The sequence below is a fragment of the Equus quagga genome, chromosome 13 (assembly GCF_021613505.1).
Source record: "Equus quagga isolate Etosha38 chromosome 13, UCLA_HA_Equagga_1.0, whole genome shotgun sequence".
Taxonomy (NCBI): domain Eukaryota; kingdom Metazoa; phylum Chordata; class Mammalia; order Perissodactyla; family Equidae; genus Equus; species Equus quagga.
The window spans coordinates 97,136,779-97,160,272 of NC_060279.1; the positions used below are offsets into that span (position 1 = coordinate 97,136,779).

Consider the following 23,494-nt stretch of genomic DNA (forward strand, 5'->3'; position numbering starts at 1 on the left):
CCCCCCCTCCCCACCACTCCCTCCCCGGCGGCCGCGCGGGGGCGCGTGGGGCTGGGCGCGCAGCCAGAGGCGCGCAGGCTGGGCGCTAAGGCTCGCAGGGGGGAGGGGACGCCCCCTCGGCCCCCCCTCGCACCAACAAGTGAATGGGGCCCGCAGGGGAGCGGCGAGGAAGGGAACAGGTGGGGGCGGGCCGGTTTCTCCCAAACAGGGCTGAATCCATAAAGAGGAAAGAGTATTGGGGGCCGCATTTGGGGAGGCCGCTAAAGGCTGATTCTCCGCCCTAGGCACAGAGAAAGGGCCTTCAGTGGATAGGGGCCTGTCATTGCACATCTGGGCAGCCAGGTGGCACATCTGGGGGAGAGGAGAAGGGTCGGTGCACCTGGGCACATGAAGGAATTGAGGGTCTGGATGGTGGGCAGGACGCTGGGGTGGGGGACACACTTGAGGATGTAGTCACATCTGACCAGGACCCCCACACCTGGTAGGAGAAGTCAGAATGGATAAGGGGAAACGGTGGATTGAGGCTGTGGGCGGGGGTCCTCACATCTGGCCGGAGGCCCACATCTGGAAGACTTTAGGGAGGAGGGGACACATCTGGGCTGAAGGCCACAGCAGGAGGGGGACTTTTGAGGGTGGTTGAGACCAGGGGGTGTGCTGGCCCAGGGGCAGAGCCGGAGCTGGAGGAGGGCAGAGGGAGGGTCCAGGAAGCAGGGGGAGGCCTTTGGCCCCTAGCCGCCCCGCAATTTTGGGCATTCGGTGACAGGGCAGGCGCCAACCCGCACAATCGCTTTTGTTGTCTGGGCTAGTTCGGCTGCGCTCTCTGCAGGCACAGCGCCCCCCTCTTCGGCCGCGGGGAGCCCGGACGCCTGGCTTCCCGGCCCCACCCTCGCGGGTCAGCGCCTCTGGCCGGCGTCTGGTCCTGTCCCAGGCTCACCTCACGCGGCCGGACGCCGGGGTCCCTAGAGGGGGCCATGTCCTGGGGGGGGCTGAGCTACAATGGGGGGCGGCTAGGCGGCGGCTGGACCGTGGGAACCAGACGGTTTTATCTGGCCCGGAACCCCCCCCCCCCCCCCCCCCCCCCCCGCTGAAAGGGGCCTCCCACACCAGGATGTTGTCCAGTGCCGGCTCAGCCCAACTGCCCCAACCGCTTTATGGGGACCAGGCCTCGAGTGTTGTTTCGAGGCTTGGTGAGAAACAGAGACAAAGTTACAGAGATGAGGAAGGGAGAGAGAGAGAGGAGAGAAGAGAGACACAGAGACAGACAGAGGCAGAGAGAGACACCGAGGAAAAGAGAGGCAGTGAAGAGAGAATCAGAGACAGAGATGGAAAGAACAAATACAGAAAGAGGGACATGGCAACAGAGACAGAGAGACAGAGACTGCAGGAAAAGGAGAAACAGAAACAGAGATACAAGTTGACAGAGACAGAGAGAACAAGGGAGAGAGCCAGGCTGTAGAGAAAGGTGAGCCGGAAGTGCTGGGCTTGGGAGCTTCTGAGCACCTGGCGGGGGCAGGGGGAGAAATTGCACACTCACGTCAGTGGCTGCCAATTCAGGGACACCTGTCTCTTCCTCGCACTGGGGCCGAGGCTCGGCAGCGCCCGGGGCACTGGAGTCAGGCACCGCTGAGGGCCTGCACACTTTCCTGGCAGGCAGCTCCGGACCCTGCAGGAGGCTTCGGAGATGGCCAGGGACTAAGTGGAGAAGGAAGGGACCAAGTCCCTCTTTCCACCAAGTGCATTCAGCTCTCCAGCTGCGATGAGGGGTGGGGAAGGGAGCCCCCAGCCCCTCTGCTCCTACCCTCTTCCACCCCCCTACCTATACCCCCCTAGAAGAACCCACCTCTGAAGCAGCGGCTCCTCCTGGGCGATTGGCCTGGGCAGCAGCGACAAGCAGCAATGCTATAAATAAAGGAGAAGTCCCTTAGGCCCCTGGCACCCTAGAACCCCCCAAAGGAGGGCAATGGGGGATAGGGGAGGGAAAGCCAATATGAGGCCTGAAAATGCTCCAAAGAAACAGACGTGCGACCAATTTGAGGCACTGCGCTCGATGCCTCAGTTTCCCCATCTGTACAATGGGAGGCAAATCGGCTTAGACTCTCCAGGGATGAAGGCCACAGCAACCTTACTTTTATTTATCTTCTGAAGTGTTTGGCGGTGAGGTCTTACTGGAAAAGACGTTTGAAAGTCTTCTTTAAAAGTGATTTTTCAAAAAAGACTCAAAGAGGATTTCTGAGTGCATTGCCAAGCCCCGACTGTCTGGGAATCTACAACTCGGCCCAACGCGCACATCCCCGTCCAGGACTCAGCCGTCATCCCGCGCGTGGCCGGCAGGTGGCGCCACTTCCACAGGCCTCAGCCGTTGGGGAGGGAGGTCCTCCTTTGACGGTGGGTCCAGCAGGGTGCTGAGGTGGAGCGGGATACAGAAGGAGCCACGGCCCAGGACTGGGAGTCCCGAAAGTGGGAAGCCCGTTCCTGCCCTTCCACGCTGTGTGTCCTGGAGCCAGCGTCTCCCGCTCCTTGGGCCTCAGTTTCCCACCTGACTAAGAGGAAGGAGTCGTTTTTGGAGAAATCTCCGCGCCCAGAGGATCTCAGACTCTGAGTAGCGGAGCCCTCAGCTCCGGCGCAAGTGCGTCGCAACCAAGGGGCCCCCCAGACAAATCCATTATCCCCAGGCTAAGGGGGACGAGGGATGAGGGCTTGCGCGCGCAGGCCCCGAGAGAAGGGCAGTGGGGGGATGCTGAGAAGGGACGTCGGGCGCATGGACTCTTTCCAGACGGGTGGGGCCCAGTGGGGGAAGAGGGTGCCCGCGAGGAGCCTCCGGGACCCCGATTTCGCCGTCATCCCTCCCTCCTTTTCTCCAGGTTAACCCCTTCCCGGCCCCGCCCCCGGCCCGGCTCGGGTTACTAAACGCATTCGCAGAGACCGAGGCGGGAGCTGAGCCCGGGGCCTTTGTAACGGAGCGCTGGGCCGCTGGGCCGCTGGGCGGGGGGTGGGGGTGCTGGGCAGATTGTTCCCTTCGATCTCGTCACCCGCAGACAGGAAGGATGGCTGTAACCCCCAAATCTATAGGAAATTCTGGATCTCTCGCCGGGAAATCACTGGTACCTCATTCAAGCCTGGAGTTCTCTAATTCTAGGAAACTAGAGCATCCCAAACATCATGAAATCTGGACACCCCCCCGCCCTGCACAATTCCCCACAAGCCCCTCGGCCATCAACCCCAAAGTTCACTTCTTCCTAATGAATTAGGAAAATCCAAGGGTCCCTCTTAATTAACCTAGCCCCCCAAACCCTTGAAAACCAGGACATCTCAACTCCTCTATGAAGTCCCTTCGTAACCCCCCATACTCTTCCTCCTTATGAACCCGAGAAGTTTGCGGAACCCCATCCCAGCTCGAGGGCACCACTCATCTGTCATCCTGGGAGAACTCAAAGCCCTAACCCCATATAAACTGATACCTTTCTCCGAATAAACCTTAAAATTCCCTGGAGCCGTATCCATCTCTACCACACCGGAGGGGAACCCCTCCCCTCAGAATCTCAGTGCTCCCCGGATTCTAAGCCCCACAAAATAGAGGGCCCCAATAAATCCAAGGGCTCTGGCTCTTTCATCCCCACCCCTAAGCAGTGGGTTCGTATTCCCCTAAATCTGAAAGTCCTGGTCCTCCCGGATCACCAGCCTCATTGGGTGGAGGGAGCACAAAAAAGGGGGCCGCAGCGGGGCTTACCCGGCCCGGCGGCCCGGGGTCATCACCTCGACGGCCTGGCTGGAGCCGGGGCTGGCGGCAGAGGCGGCGGTGGCGGCGGCTGCGAGGAGCGGCAGCAGCAGCACCAGCAGGAGGGGGCGGCGGCCGCGAGGACCAGGCCGCAGCATCGTGTCCGGCGTGGAGTCCGGCTCCAGGCGGGCCGTCTGTCCAGCGGGTCCAGCTCAGCGCAGCCCCGCCCCCCGCCCCCGCCAGAGGCCGACTCATTTTCTCCAGCGTCCCAGCCGCGGGCTGCGAACTTCCCGCCAATCAGAGCCCGCTGCCGCCAGGGGGCGCTGCCCGCGCGGCCAATCGGGAGGCGGCAGGGGAGGGGCTAGAGGGACAGGTGCCGGGCGGGGGGCGCAGGGGCCGAGAGTTCTCAGTGCCATTGGGGGGGAATGGGAAGTCGGGTACCAACTCGGGGACCCCTCTGGTGAAGGAGAAGCCCATGTGTTGAGGGTCTGGGACCCCTCCCACGACGGGGAGTGATGTGCAGGCAGTGGGCAGTGTCCCCTAAGATAGACTTCCACTCGCAGCCTCATCCCTCGGCTCGCAGTTGTGGAAGAATTCCATCAGAATTTGCTCCCTGACTAGTGGGGATGCTGGAAGCCCCCACAGGTGCCCACTTCTCACGTGAGAGACTCAGGATTCTGGGGACGGAGCGCTAACCCTGCACTAGGCCCCAGGTCTGGCCCTTCTGAGGGTCCCAGGGCCCCTCTGGACCTTCCCAAAGGATTTGCCGCTTCTCAAGGCCCTGTGCTTCAGGGGTTCCAGGCTCAACAATCAAGAGCTTGTTCCTTAGAAGGCTAGAGTCTCTGCCCCTCAGAGGACCCAGGCTCCGCCCCCGACCCACAGACTCAGCTCCCAGAGGGCTCCCGGCTCTGCTCTCCACCTTCCACCCCTCTCCCCGGGCCGCCTCTCGAGGGTACCAGACCCCCTTCCCTGTCTGAATCTTTAAAGGCTCCCAAGAGCACCCCTCCCACTCCTAGAACTGCAGACTCTCCTTAGAAAATTCCAGTCCTTTCCCTTCGCAAGCCACAGGGGGCCTTGGGCCCCACCTGCACCCCCTTTAGCGGGTTCCAGGATCTAAGCCCTGCTCACAGCCTCCCAACGCAGGGGGTCTCAAGCCCAGCCGCTTCCCTTCATTATAAATTCAAGGCCCCACTCTCTTTCCTCGGAATTACAAACCTCCGCCTCTCTTCTCCGAAAGGCACTGCCCCCAGAGCTTCAGACCCTGCCCCCAGTCGCCCCCTTCTCCCGTTAAGTTTCAGGCCACACCCCTTCCCAGAGAGAACTGGGGAGCGGCCCTAAGCTTAGGGTCCCAAGCACCACCCCTTTTGTATTTGCCCCGCCTCCAGGGGTTCCTGACAGTTTGATTCTTACGGTTTCCAGTTCTGTAGCGTGAGCCCCGCCCCCAGTGGATCCCAGGCTCCGCCCACACAGGGTACTAGGCCACACGCCCTGACCATAGGGCCCACTCCGGGCTAACAACAGCAGCTGATCCAGCGTCCTCATCGCCCACTGCCGCTCCTTCTTCCAATGGAGGGTTTGCAGGACGGATGGGAGACCCCTTCATCCTCCCCCGTTACAATGAGGCACTCGGGCTGACTCACACAGCCACACTCACACCGTTACTGCCACCTACAGCAATCCACGCCTCCATTCCACACTGACACCCAGAAATCTGGGCTTACCCACTGTCCAGGAACACAGCCCCTTGGAGCAGTAACGACGGCACTCAGACCTCACTCACGGGCATTCGTGGGCTGTCCCAGCGTGATGATGGAGTGCCTGGCTCTGCGCACAGAATGTGCTCCGTGGCCCTGCCTTTGTGTAGTCGCCGCCATCCCTGCTAACATGGCCTTGCGGGACAGCATGTCCCTGCCCCGGTTGCCCCCCTTCTCCCCCTCCTACCCTGTGGCTGGAGAATTTGCTGGGGGCGCTGCCGAAATTTCTCCCTTCTGCCTGGGATCCAGGGCATCTTCAATGCTCGTTGCTAGGCAACAGCCTCTGGCTCACCACTGCAACTTCCGGGGATGGCGTTGGCTTCCCCTCCCCCTCAGAATTTGGAGTCCCCAGCTCCCAATCCCTCCCTATCAATGCCACTACCTCCCAGGGTCGTTTCTACGTCACCCCTTGGATCCTGATCTGATCTCAACCCTTCAGAATCCCTCAGAGTTCTAGAGCTGTGGCATTCCAGAAGCTTCCTCCCATTGTTTTATGCGAGGGTTTTATGTCTGGTATTAACAAACAAACAAATCTCTTCAGTGTTCTAGATTTTCCGACATTCTCTCTGTTCTGCAATCAGTAGCATTCCAGAAACACAAATGTTCTGGATTCCCTGGCATGGAAAAAACTCGCAATATTCTAGACCTGTGAGCATTACAAAACACCCCCATATTCTAGATTACCTGACATCCCGACCCTCTCCTACGTTCTAGTCTCCCCAATGCTCAAACATCCCTTCAGTGTTCCGAATGCCCTGGCATGTAAAAACATTTCCAGAGTTTGAGGTTCACAGGCATTCCAGAACACTCATGTTTGAGAATCACCCACCTTTTAGGCCTCCCATTCATGTCTAGATTCTCTGGCATTCCAGAACCCCAGGCATTATGAATTTCTTGGGATGCAAACAAGCCCTCTAACGACCTGGAAGGGCTGACATTCCAGAATACTCCTATGCTCTAGATTTCCTAGTAACCCAGATTCCTTTCTGTGTCCTATAATTCTCAGCATTCCAGAATCTCTGGCATGCAAAATATTCCTACTGGGGTAGATTCATAGGTATTCTAGACCCCTCCCCTATTCCAGAATCACTGACTTTCCAGGTCCTTTTGTCAGAAATGTCTACAGTCTGGATTCTCTGATATGCAGGAGAGAACCTTAATATTGCTCATCCACTAGCACTCTAGAATATGCCTGTGTTCTAGATTCCCTAACATTCTAGACCCTGCTCCACCATGTTTCAGAAGCTCTGGCATTCCAGAAACTCTGGAATTCTAGAAGTAGCATACTCTAAAATCCAGTGTTCTTAGTCTGGCCTACTTTCTCTCTTCATTGGCCCAAGGAAAAGAGGCTGAAAATGCCTCTGGGGAGACCCCATAGTAATAAGTATTATTTGGGGAAAAATCCCAAAGATGTCAGGCTGGGGCAGGTTCAACCTGTCCCACATGCCCTCTCTGGTGTGGGCAAGAAAGGGGTGAAAGCCCGGGCAGCCAGGGATGTGGGCAAGGTGTTTGCCGTGGTGAGGTTTCGGGTACAAAATTTAAAGATGTGGCAATCACATGGCCGACAGCGGTGTTTCTGCCAACCACTAGCCATTCATCCCACCTTGGGTAACAGTACCCCAATTCACCTTTCAGGAACTCCTCCTGCACTCTGTCAACATGGGGCTGACCCCACCACCTGGCTTGTGCGGGCACATGATCCCTGGGACAATGGAAGGCTTCCATCACCCTGGCCATAGTGATTGGTTCAAGGATGGCCATCTGACTCAACTCAAGCCAATGAGAATCAGTGTTGCAATTTTTGCTGCTGCTCGAGAGAAAAATGTTGCTAAGGAGCTACCTAGAATCATCTTGGCACAGAGAGGGGAAAACCTGACTGAGAATGATGCATCCCAGAAGAAAGCAAAGCCAAAGGATGGAAAGGTATTCTGGATGTGTTTGAACCCCTGGATCCAGCCATGCCTGAAGCCAAAGTGTAAACCATACATTCCCCTTCTTTGCTTAAACCTGAAGAGACAGATGTTCCTGAATCCACAGCCAGGGACCTGGTTGGGGCCCCCACCTCTCTCACTCTTTCCCTAGGAGTCTCAAAACTCTTTAAGAATGTAAGCAAGGTGTTGGCAGTGAGAACTTTATTAGAGGAGGGTGACTTTGGCTCCAGAAAAGGGGGATAGTGGGGGCCTAGTAACAGTGACCACTCCAAGGAGGCCCTGGCCCTGAACCCAGGGCTCTGACAGGAAGCGGGAGGCACCTGAGTCCCCCAGGACCTGGGTAACTGAAGGCACCATGGCAGCTGTGTTCAGAAGGAAGTTTCATTGAGCTTCACCTTGGGGGGGGTGAGGGGAGCCCCGAGACCGGCGGAGGGCCGAGGGGCTGGGGTAGGGGGCCGCCGGGGCTCCGGCCCACTCCGCACCAGTTCCTGGCAGCGCTCCACGAAGCTGCCTCCGCCCCGGCGCCGGGCCTCAGCCTGCGGGGGGCTCGGGCTCCCCCGGCGGCCAGACAGGGAGGTGTTGCTGGAGGCTGAGTGGAGGCTGAGGGGGTGATGAGGGTCAGGGCAGGTCATCGTGGGGCAGCTGAGGCCCCATGGCCACCATGTTCTCGCCACCCCCCAGGGCACAGAAGGGGAAGTGGGGTCATGCCTACCTGGTGAGCGAGGTACGGGGTGAGGGGCTGGGGAGAGAGCCCCGTGAGGAAGCCAGCGGGGCTAGCTCGCACTGCTCCAGCTGTTCCATCAGCTCTTCCTCTGTTAGGCCACCTGCTGGGGGCAAGGAAGCAGGGTCGGGGGCAAGACAAGGGTCACAAGTCAAGGAACAAAGGTCATGTGCAAGGATTGAGGTCAGGCTAGGAAAAAAGATGTAGAGGTCAAGGGACAGGGGTCAGAAGCTAAGAGGGGGTTGAAAAGCCAGGGCCCTGAGGGGTTGGAGGGCAGAGAAAGGGGTCAGAGGGCAAAGCCTGGGAGGAGAGATCACAATGGAGGTGGTGGAGAAGGATTCAGGGTGAGTGTGGGGGGCTTGGGACGGGATGGAGGCAGGGCAGGAGTACCAGGGGCCTGGCCGAGGCCGTCCATGGCGGTGGTCAGGTCCCACATGGCCAGGCTGCCATTGGCCTGGCCGGTGAGCAGGTAGCGCCGTGGCCGCGAGCCAAGCCGCCGGGAGCCCTCGCACTCGAGCACCGTGAAGGCGGTGGTGGGCGAGCCGTCCACCGAGCGCACCGAGCACACCCTGAGAGGGAGGCGAGGAGGGGTCATCCCGGCCACACCAGGGCCTGCCCTGGCCCCTCTTCTCATCCTTACCCGCTCCCCAGGCCACAGTCCCCACCATTACGGCTTCAGGTCCTGCCTCTCAATGACCACCCCGAGCTTCTTCATCCTTCCCCAACTTCCTCTCTTGGGTTCCAGCCCTGGGCATGCGCAGCCTCCTGGATGTCCCCCACCCGCCCACACACTCACCCTGTGTCCCAAATGGGATTCCCCCCAGATTGGCTGCTCCCCCCTGTTCCTGGCTCAGGGAAGGCCTGGGTCCCGGCCTCGGCGCCGCCCTCGCCTCTTATCCTTCTCGTGGCCGGTCCACTTGGCCCCCTCCCCTCCCCGTCTGGCTCTGCTCAAGCTCTGAGCCTCCTCCCTGGGCTCGTGGCCTCCTCTCCATCCTCCAGTCCATCCCCCTCACAGCAGCCAGGGCTCCCCAGTACCCTCAGGACATTCTCGGCTCTTCCATACGATTGCCCTGCCCTCTGCAGCCTCATTCCTCACCTCCAATTCTGTGCTCCAGGCCCCAGACACCACGTGCACATCACTGGTTACCCTACTGGGCCGCTCCAGCCCGTGCATGGCTGTCCCTTCAGCCTGGCACACCCTTTCCCCTCCCTTCTTTCTTCTGTTCACTCCAGTTGTCCTCGGGGTCTCTGCTCAGTCTCCTCTTCAAGAAAATCTTTCCAGGCTCCCTTCCCAGGCTAAAGCAAGCAACTCCTTTGGGATCCTACAGCTCCCTGGGCCCCTTCATGCCGTACTGACTCCCCTGCCTGGCCCCCCTCCATCCCGCCCTGACCCTTCTGCCTGGCCCCAATCCACCCCTGACCCCTCTGCCTGGGCCTCATCCCCCGCGACCACACAGGGCGACCTCTGTTTGAGGTCCAGTACGGGCACCCGGGGTTTCTCCAGCTCCACTCCCACCCACACAGGTTACATCTTTGATTCCGGCAGCCCCAGACCTAGGACCAAGCTCCTGCCCCGTCCCAGGCTTTGCTCCATCCGTGCTCTGGGGCTGGGACCCCCGTCTGGCCACCGTAACCCAGCTGGCATCTTGCCTTCTCCTCTGACCACCCTCCCCATTCGAAAAGCCACTCCTCACCGCTGCCCAGTGGATGAAAGGCGCACGAAGAGCTGGCTGGCGCTTGGCACCACCTTCTGAATGAACACCTGCTGGTCGTCCCGCTCGCCGTACGGGCCTGGGCCAGGCAAGGGTGGGGGTCAGGGCCGGCCGGGTCCCCAGGGCCCCCAGCCCCAAGGCCCTGCCCCCTTCCCCACTGAGCAGCCCCCCTGCCAGGACTAGGACTGCATCCCCGGGCTGCTGGAGCTGGGCGGGTCAGAGAGGGCTGGGGGGTCAGCAACAGTCAGTAGAGTTCGGCCACATCAGGGAAGGGGGCAGTGGCTTGGAAGGGGGTCTTGGGTCAGGTGGCGGTCAGCAGGAATCAATGGGAGTAAAGGGAGGTCAACAGGGGTCAGGTGGCGGTCAGTGGAGGTCAACCAGGTCAGCTGGGCAGTTCAGGACAGGTACAGGGGTCAGGTAAGGGGTCAATGGAGGCCAATGGGGGGCAGGCAGGGCCCGGGGAGTGGGGGGCAGGGGGCCAGGAGGCACCGATGTCGTTGCCAGCACTGCAGCCGCCATGCCCATCAGCCGACTCCAGCGCCAGGATCTTGAAGGAAGCGAGTGGGGTGGAGCCGGGCTGGGTGGAAATCATGCCGCGGAAGCGAGTCACAGACCACGTCCGCACGTGGTTGTTGTCGGCACAGACTGAGGAGCGCGGGGACAGTGGCAGGTCAGCCCAGCCGGGCATCACTACTGCCTGACCTTCCCGAGCCCCGGGACGACGCCCTTTCGAGGGCGGCAGGATCCAGGCCCCTCTGAATCCCTCCGCCCAGAGAATTCTCTCTTTCTCAGAACTCCAAAGGTCAAAAATCCTCCAAAATTATTCCAGAGCCTGACCTCACCTTGCCCCGCCCACTGCCCCCACCTGCTCCTGTCCCTCTCATCTCCTCCCTGGTGTCCCTACTCCTGTCCTGCCCCCACAGTCTGTCCCGACACGCAGCCTGAGGGGGCCTGTGAACACCTGCCTCAGGTCATGTCCCTTCTCTGCTCAGAGCCCTCTTGTGGCTCCATCTCAGCCAGGGTCAAGGATAGTCTTCTCCATGGCTTTCAAGGCCCCGCCGACTTGCCCCTGTCACCTCCCACCCCTCTCCGTCGCCCACTCCACTCCGGGCCCAGGGGGCCCCCTGCTCTTCCTCAGACACGTCAAACATCCTCCCACCTCAGAGCTTTTGCAACGTCCGTTCCCTCCACCTGGAACACTTGTCCCCACCAATCGGCACTGCTCATTCCCTCATTCTGCTCAAAGCTCCTTCCTCAGAAAGCCTGTCCCAGAACCACTCCCTCTCAGCGACCCCGACAGGCTCTGGCCACCCACACAGCTGTGTTTCCTTCACAGCCCTCATCACTGCCTGATTCTGACTTGTATTTTTATTTATTTAGTGTCTGCTGGCCCCACTAGAATGTCAGCTCCACAGGGGTAGGGACCTGGCCTGTCTTGTTAACCACTGTATCCCCTTTGCCTAGCATACAGCAGGTGCTCAATAAATGCTTGTTGAATTGATGAATTCTGCTTCTCCCCCGCAAATTCACTCTTCCCTAAACTGGTCCCCTTCTCTAGGGGCCTCTCCCTATACAATGCCCCTCCTCAGCGGAAACCCTCATCCACCTGGTCTCGTGCTCTGACCTGAGCCACCCCTCCTGCAGGGAGTCAGGCCCCCGGAGAAGCTGGCGAGGCCCACCTGAGATGAGGTGCTTCTCCGAGAGCATGATCTTGGTGACGGGGCTGCGGTGCACGGTGAAGGTCTGGAATAGCTGAGGCCCCGAGCCCACCGTCTCAGGGTGCTGCACAATGACCCGCACGCCCCCTGAGCTGGTGCCGTAGGCGATCTCAATCCAGTTCCCACTGTCACCTGGGGAGGGGCCGAGGATGAAGACAGGGACAGGGTCACAGAGATCAAAACTCAGGCAGAGAGAAAGAGACAGACAAAGACCAGACATAGAGTCAGAGAGGGAGATAAGGTGGTCAGATGGGGGAGACAAAGGGACAGATCAGAGAGATAGAGAACTAGAGACAGAAATTCAGACAGAGACAGAGCTAACAAGAGAGGGAAGAGAGATGGGGCGGCTCCGTGGCACAGTGGTTAAGTTCGCGTGCTCCGCTTCAGTGGCCTGGATTCGCAGGTTCAGACATACACCACTCGTCAGCCATGCTGTGGAGGCATCCCACATATAAAGTGGAGGAAGATTAGCACAGATGTTAGCTCAGGGCTAATCTTCCTCAGCAAAAAAAAAAAAAAAAGAGAGAGAGAGAGAGACGAGAGAAAAATAGAGAAACAGACACACACTGCCAGCCAAGAAACTGAGTCACAGGGAGGGTTATAGAGACAGAGACACACAGACATAGAGACAGAGGGAATTAGAGAGACAAAAAAAAAATAGAGACATATAAACAGACAGCCAGTAAGACAAGAAAACACAACCCCATGTGTCTGAGGGACTCCTAGCTCAGGCCAACTTTCCACAGGGGAAAAGTTACTTCGTAGCTGTCAGAAACTTAACAGACCATCATAAAGAATGCGGGTAGAAAATGTGTTGTAACATTTGTGCAGCAGTTGCCAGCAATGGATCAGGGTTGTGCAGAGCAACACGGATGGGTATTAAACCCGGGGCAGGCAGACAACAGGAAGGGACAACTGGGATGGACATCCAAGGCCATTTATGCAAATTCAAAAACCTGTCTACCACCCCCATTCTGTAAGGACACACACAAATGAAGAGACACACACTGAACATGACACAGCAGTGGCAGGTGGCAGGAGGGGCAGGGGAGGGCAGGACTAAATAGCTGGAATAAGAAAGGGGCTGATGCAACGACACGCTGAGCACTTAGGTGTAGTAATCACTGACTCCTGCCGGAAACAAGTGTGCTGTGACCCCGACCTCACACCGTACACAGAAGTTCATTTGAAATGAACAGAAATCAACATGCAAGAGCTAAAACTAAACTATAAGCTTCTAGAAGCAAACAAAGGGGAAAATCTTTGCAACCTGGGGGTAGGCAAAGATATCACAAGATCCAAAAAGCACTAACCATGAAAAAAATGGACCCTTATGCTAAGAGAAAAAAGCCAGGCACAGCAGGCCAATACTGTATGATTCCATTTACATGAAACGTCTAGAAAAGGCAAATCTATAGGGACAGAAAGTAGATTAGTGGTTTCCAGAGGCTGTCATGGGGAAGGAATGGGGTGTGACTACTAATGAGGATGGGGTTCCTTTTTGGGGTGGTAAACATGTTCTGGAACTAGACAGTGACAATGGTTGTATAACCTTGTGAATCTACTAAAAATCACTGAATTGTGAATTTTAAGGAACAGGAACTATACTGCAATAAAAACAAACAAACAAACAAAAATTAACTCTTTTTTTTGCCTTTGTGGTCAAGAAAACAAAACCAAACATTTGTCCCAAGTGAGGGAACTCAACTCCGGCCACTGTAAAACATGCAGCCTCTTTGTGTTAGGAGCACGCAAGCATCATGCCCTAACTGCAGACATGGGAAAGAAACACAAAGATGAAGGACTAGCAGCCAATTTTGCCCCCGGTGGAGAGACCCATCACCATCCAGCACCTAGAACAGTGCTAAAATACAAGCAGTGCTCAGTATTTGTTGAACGACTAAATGAGAGTTAATCTGTCCTCCGCCCAATAAATCTCACTGGGTCATGCTACCCACGCAGGGGGGACACAGCTGCGGGCTGGGGCTGGCTGCTGATGGCAGAGCGGGGAGCTGGGTCATAGCTTACTGGTCTTGGGGGTGAGGTAGACGCTCAGGGCTGTGACCCCATCCTCTGCCGGGTCCCGGTAGAGCTCACAGACAAGGAGGTCATTGTCCTTCATGCGCAGGGGGAACTTCTGCACATCTGGGGTGCAGGGAGGGTAGAGCGGGGTTGTTCAAGGTCCCAGCCTTTCCCCTCCTCGCCCGCTTCCTGAGGAGGGGCCCAGGCACTGGGGGCGCCGTCTGCTGCTCACCCACGTAGTAGATGGAGCCATTGTTGCAACCCAGGAGGAGGAAGGAGCCGGCCGCGTCATAACTGGTGATGGGCTGCACCTCCTGGACCTGGGGGCAGGCAGGACAGCCTGTGGCCCTGGAGGTCCCCCTGCCTCGGCCTCCACAGGGGCCCCTCCCGGCATGCCCTCTCTGCCCAGCTCCAGAACCCTCCTGGGGTTTCTAGGCCCCCTTCCCTCCAGCCTCGCCCAGCCCAGGCCTATCTCCATCCGTGTCTGTCTGTCTCTGACTGTCTCTCTGTCGGTGTTTCTGGCTCAGCCTCCCCTTGACTCTATTTCTGACATTTCTCTACGCATCTCCGTCTGTCTCTCTGCGCCCCTTCATCTACCACAGTCATTCAGTCCTGATTTCTCTCTGTCCACCCTTCTCTCTGTCGCCTCTTCCTCTGCTTCTATTTATCTGTTTCTTTCTCTCTTTCTCAGCTGGTCTGTCTCTCTCTCCCCCACATTCACACTTTAGCAGGAGAAAACATGATGTGTATTTTTTTTACACTTTGGACATGGCTTGGGGTGGGTGCAGAGAGAATGACAGATATTTGCACATCCATCCCTGGGTTTCTGTCTCCTCACCCTCTCCCCTCACCTGCTTCCCCATCCAGTGCCTGGAGAATCCTCTCTCCTCCTTTCCAAACCCACCCATCCTTCATGTCAGCTCAGCAGCCCCTCTCCCCTGATGCTCCCCAGGCCTTTATAACACCCCCGCCCCCCAGGATCTGCCCACTGCTGGGTTCTCTGGCTCTCTCCAGGTGGAGCGGGGCAGAAAGGAGACCCTCCCTGCGTCTGCACAGTCTGGACACCTGGGACAGGGGCAGCCAGGCTGGCCAGCACTCTGACCTGCCAGTGCTTGGTGACGGCATTCCAAACCCCGATGCGCCCCGTGTGGCTTGTGGCGATGAGCTGGTTCCCAACGAAGAATAAGGCCTCCACGGTCACCCCCAGATGGAAGACCCCTGCAGGGGGCAAGGAGCGCTCAGCCAGGACCCCGCCTCACAGGGGGAAAGAGGGTGGTGGGAAGAACTCGAAGGGCGGGAGGATTCAGTGGGCCATGGAGTCTTCATAGGATAGAGGATTCCAGCAGGAACGGCAGAGTTTACAAGGGGCCAGAGCGCTGACGGGGTGTGGGACTCTAACCCGGCTGAGATGTTCAATGTGGCAAATGACCACCGGTGGCAGAGGATTCTTATGAGGATGGAGATTTGTCAGGGCACAGATTAGTCTAAAAGTCAGAGATTTCTAATGGGGACACAGATTCTAGCAGGCTCTGGGACTCCCCTGGCACGGAGAACTCTCACAAAGCAAAGAGATCCAACAGGGCAGTGAATTCTGACGGAGGAGAGAATTGTATGTGGGGGCATTTTTCTACTAGGCCAAGGAATTCTAACAGGATGTGGAATTCTAAAGGGGCGGGGAATTCTAAAAACATAAAGAGTTCTTATGGGCCTGAGAATCATACAGGGTGGGTTATTTGAACAGGCCACAGAATGCGAATGGGGTAGAGAGTTTTCACAGCTCACATGTTGGGGGAGAATTCTCAAGGGCAGAGGGTTCTGGAAAAAGCCTTGGGCCATACCTATCTCGGAGCCACCACCTTCTGCCTGCAGAGCCCACAGCAGGATCTCGTTGCCTGTGGCCGCTGCCACCATCTTGTCATGTTCACCCAATGCCCCACCGAGCACCCGGGCTGTGAGCGCCAGTCGTTCAATGGGCCAGTCCAGGCGGGGGCTGGAAAACACCAGCTGCCAGCCAGAGGCCTCCTTCAGCCTGGAGGATGGGGGCACATCGTGAGCCCTCAGCCCAAGCTCTTCCCAACAGCAGGGCCCACGGCCTCCCACGGGCACCCTCCCCAAGCACCTATAGCAGACAAGAAACTGGGTATAGGCCACAGCGATCCAGTTGTGGTGTCCACACACCAGCCGCACCATCCCCGGCTCCTCTGGTAGTCCTAGGGGGGGCAGAGCAGGGCTCAGGGCAGAGTCACAGGGGTCCCCCTGGCCCCCCAGCCTCCCAGGAGACAGACACATACCTGATGGGGACGGAGGGGCTTTCTCATCCAGCATTCGGCCCAGCAGCCCCGCGTTGCCCAGGTTGGGGGGCATCGTGTTGCTCCGTCGAACGGGGGCCGGGCGTCCCCCCGCCTGCTGGGGCCCCACCATGCTGTGCCGGTTTCGCCGCTTCACCGGGAACACTGCGGCAGGGAGAAGGGGCGGAGTGACAATAAATGTGATAATTGCCATGTAGCAAGCACTTAAAAATATGCCAGGTACTGACTTCCCCATGTGTGAAGCGTAGTCTCCTGGGGAAAAGATTTTAGGTGGTGCGGGGGGGACACGGCATTCAATGACATTGAATCACACAGCGAGTTACTCCCTTTTCAGTTCCCTTTGAGCCCATCACAAAGGAAGAATCAGTTTCCATAATAGTGATACCTCTTCAATATTTGCTAATCTTCCCCTTTTTTGTTGTTTTCAAAATTGGCACCTGAGCTAACATCTGTTGCCAATCTTCCTTTTTTTCTTTTTTTTTCTTCTTCTCCTGAAAGCCCCCCCAGGACACAGCTCTATATTCTAATTGTGAGTGCCTCTGCTTGTGTTATGTGGACGCGGCTGCAACATGACCCGACAAGTGGTGCCATGTCCGCGCCCAGGATCCAAACCAGTGAAACCCTGGGCTGCGGAAGCAGAGTGCGCAAACTGAACCACTTGGCCACGGGGCCGGCCCCAATCTTCCCTTTTAAGAGATGATGCCTGTCGCCTTGGCAGGCAACAGCATCCAGCCAGAGTTTAATAACACTGATGTTTGGGTTTTAATTTCACGTTTACTTACTCATGGAATAAAGGTATTGATATAAAGCTTGTATTTAAAACGATTTCTTTTAAAAAATCAGGGCAAAACTAAGTTTAGGAAACAACAGCATATGTCTTCATATTTGGCAAACTTCATGAAGGTAGTTGAGGTTAGAGACATAAAGCCACAAACTGAATTTCCCCACTCTGTCCTTTCTACCAATCAGCAAAGCCTAGTGGACTACAATTCCCAATAGCCACTGGGGCATATCATCCGTGGCCAGTGGGCTGGCTGCCCCAAGGTCTCATGGAGATTATGGTCAATAACTCTCCTCTAATATGTCTCCCCTCCATGCAGTGGATCCCATATCTTCCTAAGCTTCCCCACAAGGAAATCAAACCTGGACTACAACTCCCACAAGCTCTAGGGCACGCTTCTGAGCCTTAAGGAGGCTAGCTGGCCCATTGCCTCATTGGAAATGCTGTTTCCTACTTCCTTTCCACGCATCAATCCAAGCATGATATAGAACTACAACTCCCATGGCATCTCAGGGTTCACAGCACAGGCATCCAAGGGCTGCAGCCTTATGGGAAATGTAGTCTTTGCTCCACCTCCCTTCATCCCTTAATAGTGCCCACCTGGAGGAGGCAGGTAACCGTTGAAGAGGACATTTCCGCAAGAAGATCGATCCAACTCCTCCCGCAGCTGTAGACGGCGAACTGAGGCGGAAGGACTCGAAGGCTGGGACTTGGCGGGTACTGAAGCAGATCCCTTTTCCCCTCCCCCCTCTCTTTCTCCACAAAATAGGACCACCACTCCCCTGAGACCCAGGACCACATCCAGTGCTCTCAGCTCTAACCCCACCTTCTTTCAGGAAAGAGGGGCAAGAGGGAGGATCACTAGCGAGCTGGATTTCTATGCAATGCGGATGCTAATGGGGCCCTGCTTACCCAGAGGAGTGAGCCCATAGAACTGAGCTTCGTGGAGGAGGCTGGAACCGTGGACACCCCTGGGTAGTAGAATTGACTAGGGGTCAGGGTCTGGGGGGTGGGTGTGGGCAGAGAGTTCTGAGGGGAAAGTTCTCGAAGCTGGACAGAGAATCCCCACAGGTAGCAAATTTTGACGGGATCAAGATTCTAAGGAGCGATGACATGGGCGGTGAAAACGTGCGTGTGTTTGGGGACGATTCTAAGGACACAATTTAAATATGATCAAGGAGCTTAAGTGAACATTCTGGGGGGAAGATGAGACTTCTCAGGGGGTGAAGACGGTCGGGCATTCCCCTTTATCCTCCACGCCAACCTGGGGTCCAACTCTTTGGTGCGCAGGAAGTTGAGGATGGGGGCGAAGACGGTGGGGTCCCTGTCGATGAAGATCTGCGAGTAAGGGGAGCAGAGGATGGATGGGGCAAAGAGCGGGGCTGAGGCGGGGAGGGTCCTGTCCCTCCACCTACCGGCCGCCCCGTTTCAGCTCTTGCCCTACTCACGGCTCCGGTCTCATCTTTCAGCGTTGAGATGCGTCCGCTCAGAAGACTGCAAGGAGGGGACGCAGAGCAGGTGTAAGGGGCTGGGGGGGCGGGGTGTGCGGAGGGTCTGGTGGGGGTGGGGACTGGATCTCCCCATACCCTCCTCTCCCACTCCCCAACTCCTGCCCCAAACTCGCTCTCACACTCACCTGGAGAAGAAGGAATCTGGAATCCAGGTGAGAGTCTGGCGAGAGGTACTGAATCTGTGCGGGGAATGTGAGCGGACGCGAGAAGAGGGAGGGAGGGTGAGGAACGCGCCCCCTACTTCAGGACCGGGGTCCCTCCCGGTACGCTAGTCCGGGCTCTCGCGCCTCCAGCAGGGGCGGAGTAATCCTTGATGGACAGGGATTCCCCCCGGGAGAGGCGGGTACTCCCACCCTGCTCTCCGCCCCCGACGGTGGGGCCTCAGGAATCTCCTACACTCACCTCTTGCCTCCCACGTTCAGATGAATCACCTCCCCAGGAGGCCCCCGACCTGGGACCCCCTCGGCTGCAGGCGCCACGGCAGCCATGGCCCCCGGGCGAGCCGGCCGGCCAGCACCCGCTTCCGGGTGCGCACCCAGATCCCGCCCCCTCGCGTGCTCATTGGGCCGGAGACTCCCGGAGCCGGCGGCCACTGGACAAAGCGCTCACCCGTCTCAGTTAAATTCTCCGCCTCCTTAAAGGGGCCCGCCTTTCCTGTCCTGGACGGGGCGGACCCGGCGGCTTCTTTGGGGAAGTTTGGTTACGAGAAACAGCAAAATGTTCCTCCACCCCTATGGGGTTCCCATTTTAGGAATGGCATCTAGGTACTTCGTCGGGGTATGTATTTAGACCCTAAAATTAATCCACATCAAGGGGGACATCTAAATGTTCTCCGCAGCCCCCGTCTCTCCCCCACACCCCACATCTTCCCGGGCGCAGCCCATAAAACGCGAACAAACCAGCATCGACCGTCAAAGCCAAAGGATTTATTATAGATACATACAGTGTGCGCCTGCCACACCGCCCCACACCCCCGAGCCCCAGCGGCTTCTTCGCAACCCGGTCCCCCACTCCCCAGGGAGGTGCTCCAGCCAGAAGCATGCAGGGGGAGGACTTCCCCTCGCCCCTCCCCTCACGAAGTCGCTTTTATAGCTGGAGGGGGGAGGAGAGAGGAAGACTGTTTTGAGCTTTGACGCCCCTCCCATTAAAAGCCTTCGCGGATGCGGGGCGGGAGAGGAGGAGGTCGACGTTTTGCAAAAATAAACTAAGTCAGGAATTAACCGCATGGCCCTGAGACGGCGGAGTGCGGGGGCTAGGGCCCCTTCACTCCCCCTTCCCAGACAGAGATCAAGGCAGCATTGGAAGTGAGGTAAAGGCGGGGAGGGCGCGTCCCCTCCCCACCCCCTAGCACCCTGGATGGTCCAGGGGACCTCACCAGCGCCCCCGTGCCCATCCCTAGGGCGGAGAGAGGGGGCAGGAATTCTCGCCCCTACCACCCTAGCTTCTTGGGACAGGATCTGGGGATCGGGGCAGGGGGCTTGGCTCAATTGGCCCCTTACCCGCCCCCCCAAGCTCAGTTATTGCATAAAAACAATGAAGCCCCAGCACCTGGGGTGGGGGCGGGGGTGGCGAGCGGGAAGGGGCCGAGATATGGCTATAGGGGCAGCAATCCCGCCACCACTTCTTGGGGTGCAGGAGAAGTCCCCTCCTTTCCAGTGCCCGTCATGGCGCGTCCGCAGTGTTGGTGGAACTGGGGGCTCCAGCCCCTGCGGAAGAGAAAGTGTCTTTGTGGCCACAGTGCAGAGAAGAGGGGCGAGGAGATGTGTCAGGCCCCAGGGGTGGGAAGTCACTTCCGGCGCCCGCTGGCCCTGCGTTCCCCCGCTTCCCGCTTGGGGTTGCCCTCGTCTGTGGACGACGTGGTGGGCAGTGTCTGGCCCCAGCGGGCGATCTCGGCGTGTTCCCCCACCGAGGCGGCCACAGCCTCGAGCCAGCCGTTCATCTCCTCCTGGAGAGAGAAACAGGGCAGAGTCCGTATTTGGAAGAGAAGAAATGGAGTAATCGATGAGTCTGGAAATCAGACTTCCCTCTCTGAACTTCCGTTTCTTCATCTATTGAATGAGATTGTAACAATAATGATGATGATGATGATGATGATGATAACAATGATGGAAACGGTTACACAGCACTTATCTGCCAGGCTCTGTTCTAAGCACTTTTGTGGATTAATTCACTTAATTCTGTGCAATAGGATTATATCTAATTCCCACTACAGGGATAAACAACAATAAAACACTCGCAGTATCAGCAGACACTTAGAGAGCACTGACATTTTCCAGGCCCTGTAAGGACTCTGCATATGTCAACTTATTTCTCACAATAACCCTATGGGGTTGATGGAAAACTATTTTTATCTCCATTTTAAAGATAAGTAGCGGAGGCATGGAGAGAATAAAGGCCTGCTTTGTAGCCTCTTGTGAAGATGAATAAGATAACAAGGAATTGTTTTCAATGTCTCTTCAAACCACCTCCATGCCTTCTCCTCCCCTGACCTCTCACCTTAGCCCCAGTCCCAAGGTCCACTCCCATTCCTGTCTCTCTCACCCACCTCTTCCTGCCCTCCCCACAGGCCTGCCCTGATCCAGCCTTGTGCTCTCCCATTTGGGTCCCTGTCCTGGCAGCCTCCTGGGCTCCCCACCTCCATTCTCACCCTCTCCAATCTACCCTGCATCTGGTAGCCAAAGGGATCTTTCTTATGCATCTCTGTAACCCTCCCTTACTCAGAACTCTGCCATGGCTCCCCAGTACCCTTAGGACAAACTCCAACTGCTTCCAAATGGCCCACAACGCCCTTTGAGATCCAGCCCCTGGGAGCCTTCCTCCCTGAATGCTCCTCCAGCATGGCTGATGCTCTGCAATTCTGCACCTCTGGTTCTCTGCACTTGCAGTTCCCTCTCCCTGTCTCATCCTTTTTTTTTTTTTTTTTAAGCTTAACTCTCTCCTCTTATCCTTCCAGTCTCACCTCAGAGGCCAAAGCAAGGAGGCTGGACTTTATCCTGGGGCCTCCAGCAGCCCTCCGGACCCTCCTCCTCCGCCCACCCCCAGCCCCATAATGAGGTTAGGAGCTTCCTCTGGGCTCTCACTGCCCATGGGCTTTCCCATGACAGCCCTGGTAACTCTGGCTTGTGCTTCCCCTCTCACAGCCCCATCACGCTGGGCCAGGAACCAGCCAGCCCCGTGGCTCCTGAGGTCCCAACATAAAGGACTAGATCTCACCTCATCTTTAGCTTGGAGCAAAAACTCGCTGCCGTCCTGGGTCCTGTAGGAGGGGACACAGGACTTGGGGGATCTGGGGCAGGGTCCCGGCCCACCCGTCCACCAACCGTCTTCCAGGGGAGCAGGGTATTGCTGGGAGGGGGACGTTGGGCCTTGGATCCCTCCCTCTTGCCCATTGGGGGGCTCACTGGAGCTTGAAGACGTGCTTCTTTTTCTTGTAGTCACTAGCCACCTCGCTGGTGGCTTTGTGCAGGCTGAGCAGTGGCTCCCCACCGTGCGTGCCCCCAGATGCAGGGCCCTTGGCGTCCTTGTAGAAGCCCAACTCCCCCTTGCTGAGCACGCAGTATAGGCTCACCCACGACCTGGGGCGACGAGACGGGGCTCAAGGCAGAGTCGCAGCACCGCCTGGGTCCTCTTCATTAATACCCTGCCTGGGTTTCCTAAGTCTCCCGCTGGGCCTTTGCCCTGGTTGGGCCACATGCCTAGGGTGCTCTTCCTGAGCTGAGGGGCAGGTCTAAACCTCTCAGTACCAGGCCTTTGCCTAGGCTGGCCCCTGCCGGAGCTGCCCTTCCTTATTCCCTCCCACACTGAATTTCCTGAAGGCAAGACTTAAGCTGTCTCCTCCATAAGCCTTTACTTGGACACGCTCTTCGCCACTCCTCCACCAGCCGCGTAAACCCCTTCAGGGAGATCTATTGGTCTACTGTCTGGAATAAGAAATCCCTGTCTCCCCCTTCAGCCAAAACCTCAGCAGAGGAGGAAGTCTCCCGAGAGCAAAATACACAAGGTGGCGGCCAGCCTGGTGGCACAGTGGTTAAGTTCACACAGTCCGCTTTGGCTGCCTAGGGTTCGCAAGTTCAGATCCAAAGCTGGACTCCAAGAGCAGACACATCACCGTTAGGCCCCCATTTGGAAAGCTATATCAGGTACCTGCCTACTCAGGCCTCAGAGTTTCGGATCCGCCCCTTTTCAGACCCTCCCCCAATCTGAAACTTCGAGGGTGGATCTACCCCAGTCATTGGTTGGATGACCTCTCCAGGCTCCACCTCATTGGAACCTTCTAGACTGGACCCCACTTCCAGTTTGAACTCCTGAGTTGGTTGCTATGAGATTGGGTCACTATTTATTTACGTTTGGAACATTTTCTCCAGGTCCCGTCCCCACTAAGCTCCACCCACTCGCCCATTGGACGCACAAAACAGAGGTCTCGCTCCTCCTGTTCATTGCTTGAAGTTAAGCCCCGCCCCTCTTCAGGCCCCGCCCACCCCCGCCACCGGTTGGACGCCCTGAAGCTTAGCCCCACCTCCCCGCCGCAAACCCACCTATCCACTCATTGGACACGCTGAGCTTGGGGCCCGCCTTCCACAGCCCCGCCCACGCGCTCACCGGTTGGACGACTTGCGGTTAGCGTCGAGCTCGCGCTTGCGCAGCAGGAAGCCCTCGTGCTGCACCGTGTGAGCGGGCGGCGGCGGCGGCGCGGGGGCGGAGCCGCCCTGGGCCGGGGCGGAGCGCGAGCGCCGGCTGCCCCCGCCCTCACCACCCTCCCGCGGCCGCGGCCGCCGGCGGGGCTTGGGCCGGTCCCGCGCCCGCGGCCGATCGGGCCGAGGTGTCCGCTCGGGGGGCTCAAGCCCGTTGGGCAGGCGGCCGGGGGGAAGCTCTCGAGGCTGAGGCAGCGACGGCTGTGTGAAGGGAGGGGGAGAGGGCTGCTGTCCATAGCGGGGTGTGGAGCCACCTGTCTGGGGGAGCTCATCGTCTGGGGACCATCTGTCTGCAGGGCCATCTGCCTTGGAGGCGAGGATGGGAGGCCCAACGCTTAGGGGCCCCTCGGGGGGTCTTGGCAGTGAGTCTGCCAGGACTCCTAGGTTGGAAGCCCTCTCAATCTTGGGGAGAAGGGGGTAGACCTAGGGAGGTGGGGGTGCAGGTGGCTGTCCCAGCTGTCTGTGGGAGGAATCTGGGGCTTCCTTCTGTGTGTGTGTGTGGCTGCCTGTAAGGAAATTTGAGACCCCCCACTGGGCTGGAACAAGAGTCCAGGACAGATGTCTGTGTGTATAGAGGGGGCAGGAGTCTCTTAGGTTGGTGGCCTCATCTTTCTAAGAGAGACATTTTC

The 23,494-nt window shown here is 57.8% G+C and overlaps 3 protein-coding genes across 4 annotated transcripts in view; all 3 read right to left on the bottom strand.

The window, feature by feature from the left end:
* Positions 1–1,385: 1,385 nt before the first annotated feature.
* Positions 1,386–3,873, bottom strand: LOC124250383 (latent-transforming growth factor beta-binding protein 4-like). Its single transcript, XM_046682179.1, has 3 exons — positions 3,728–3,873; positions 1,841–1,899; positions 1,386–1,673 (listed from the first exon to the last, which is right to left on the bottom strand). The coding sequence occupies exons 1-3, from the start codon at positions 3,871–3,873 to the stop codon at positions 1,531–1,533; spliced, it is 348 nt and encodes a 115-aa protein (XP_046538135.1). The 3' UTR covers positions 1,386–1,530.
* A 3,711-nt stretch (positions 3,874–7,584) lies between these two features.
* Positions 7,585–18,701, bottom strand: SHKBP1 (SH3KBP1 binding protein 1). 2 transcript variants are annotated; one of them, XM_046683889.1, is made up of 18 exons: positions 18,577–18,701; positions 18,300–18,353; positions 18,112–18,157; positions 17,928–18,001; positions 17,576–17,634; positions 17,264–17,344; positions 15,865–16,026; positions 15,693–15,783; positions 15,412–15,602; positions 14,676–14,791; positions 13,806–13,893; positions 13,580–13,696; positions 11,513–11,683; positions 10,323–10,478; positions 9,816–9,912; positions 8,512–8,690; positions 8,113–8,224; positions 7,585–8,000 (listed from the first exon to the last, which is right to left on the bottom strand). In XM_046683889.1, exons 1-18 carry the CDS (start codon positions 18,660–18,662, stop codon positions 7,769–7,771), a joined length of 2,112 nt encoding a protein of 703 aa, XP_046539845.1. In that variant the 5' UTR covers positions 18,663–18,701; the 3' UTR covers positions 7,585–7,768. The 2 variants fall into 2 exon arrangements, with proteins under 2 accessions (XP_046539845.1, XP_046539844.1); XM_046683888.1 differs by having other exon boundaries at positions 8,113–8,227.
* Positions 18,702–19,187: 486 nt separating this feature from the next.
* SPTBN4 (spectrin beta, non-erythrocytic 4) overlaps positions 19,188–23,494 on the bottom strand; it is a 71,614-nt gene continuing 67,307 nt past the window's right edge. Inside the window, exons 33-36 of the mRNA XM_046683043.1 lie at positions 22,774–23,066; positions 21,576–21,749; positions 21,388–21,430; positions 19,188–20,119 (exon numbers count right to left, since the gene is read on the bottom strand). Of these exons, the coding sequence (XP_046538999.1) occupies positions 19,961–20,119; positions 21,388–21,430; positions 21,576–21,749; positions 22,774–23,066 (669 nt within the window). The 3' untranslated portion in view covers positions 19,188–19,960. The remainder of the gene's footprint in view (positions 20,120–21,387; positions 21,431–21,575; positions 21,750–22,773; positions 23,067–23,494) is intronic.

Bases quoted from the DNA above. Each gene is read 5' to 3' on its own strand.
- LOC124250383 (XM_046682179.1), bottom strand. From the start codon at position 3,873: ATGCTGCGGCCTGGTCCTCGCGGCCGCCGCCCCCTCCTGCTGGTGCTG. The intron at 1,900-3,727 runs GTAAGCCCCGCT...CTTTATTTATAG, and splicing joins ACCCCGGGCCGCCGGGCCGG to CATTGCTGCTTGTCGCTGCT. The intron at 1,674-1,840 runs GTGGGTTCTTCT...CCATCTCCGAAG, and splicing joins GAGGAGCCGCTGCTTCAGAG to CCTCCTGCAGGGTCCGGAGC.
- SHKBP1 (XM_046683888.1), bottom strand. From the start codon at position 18,662: ATGGCTGCCGTGGCGCCTGCAGCCGAGGGGGTCCCAGGTCGGGGGCCT. The intron at 15,603-15,692 runs GTGCTTGGGGAG...CCCATCCTCCAG, and splicing joins CAGTTTCTTGTCTGCTATAG to GCTGAAGGAGGCCTCTGGCT. The intron at 8,691-9,815 runs GTGAGGAGTGGC...CCTCCCTCTCAG, and splicing joins CTTTCATCCACTGGGCAGCG to GGTGTGCTCGGTGCGCTCGG.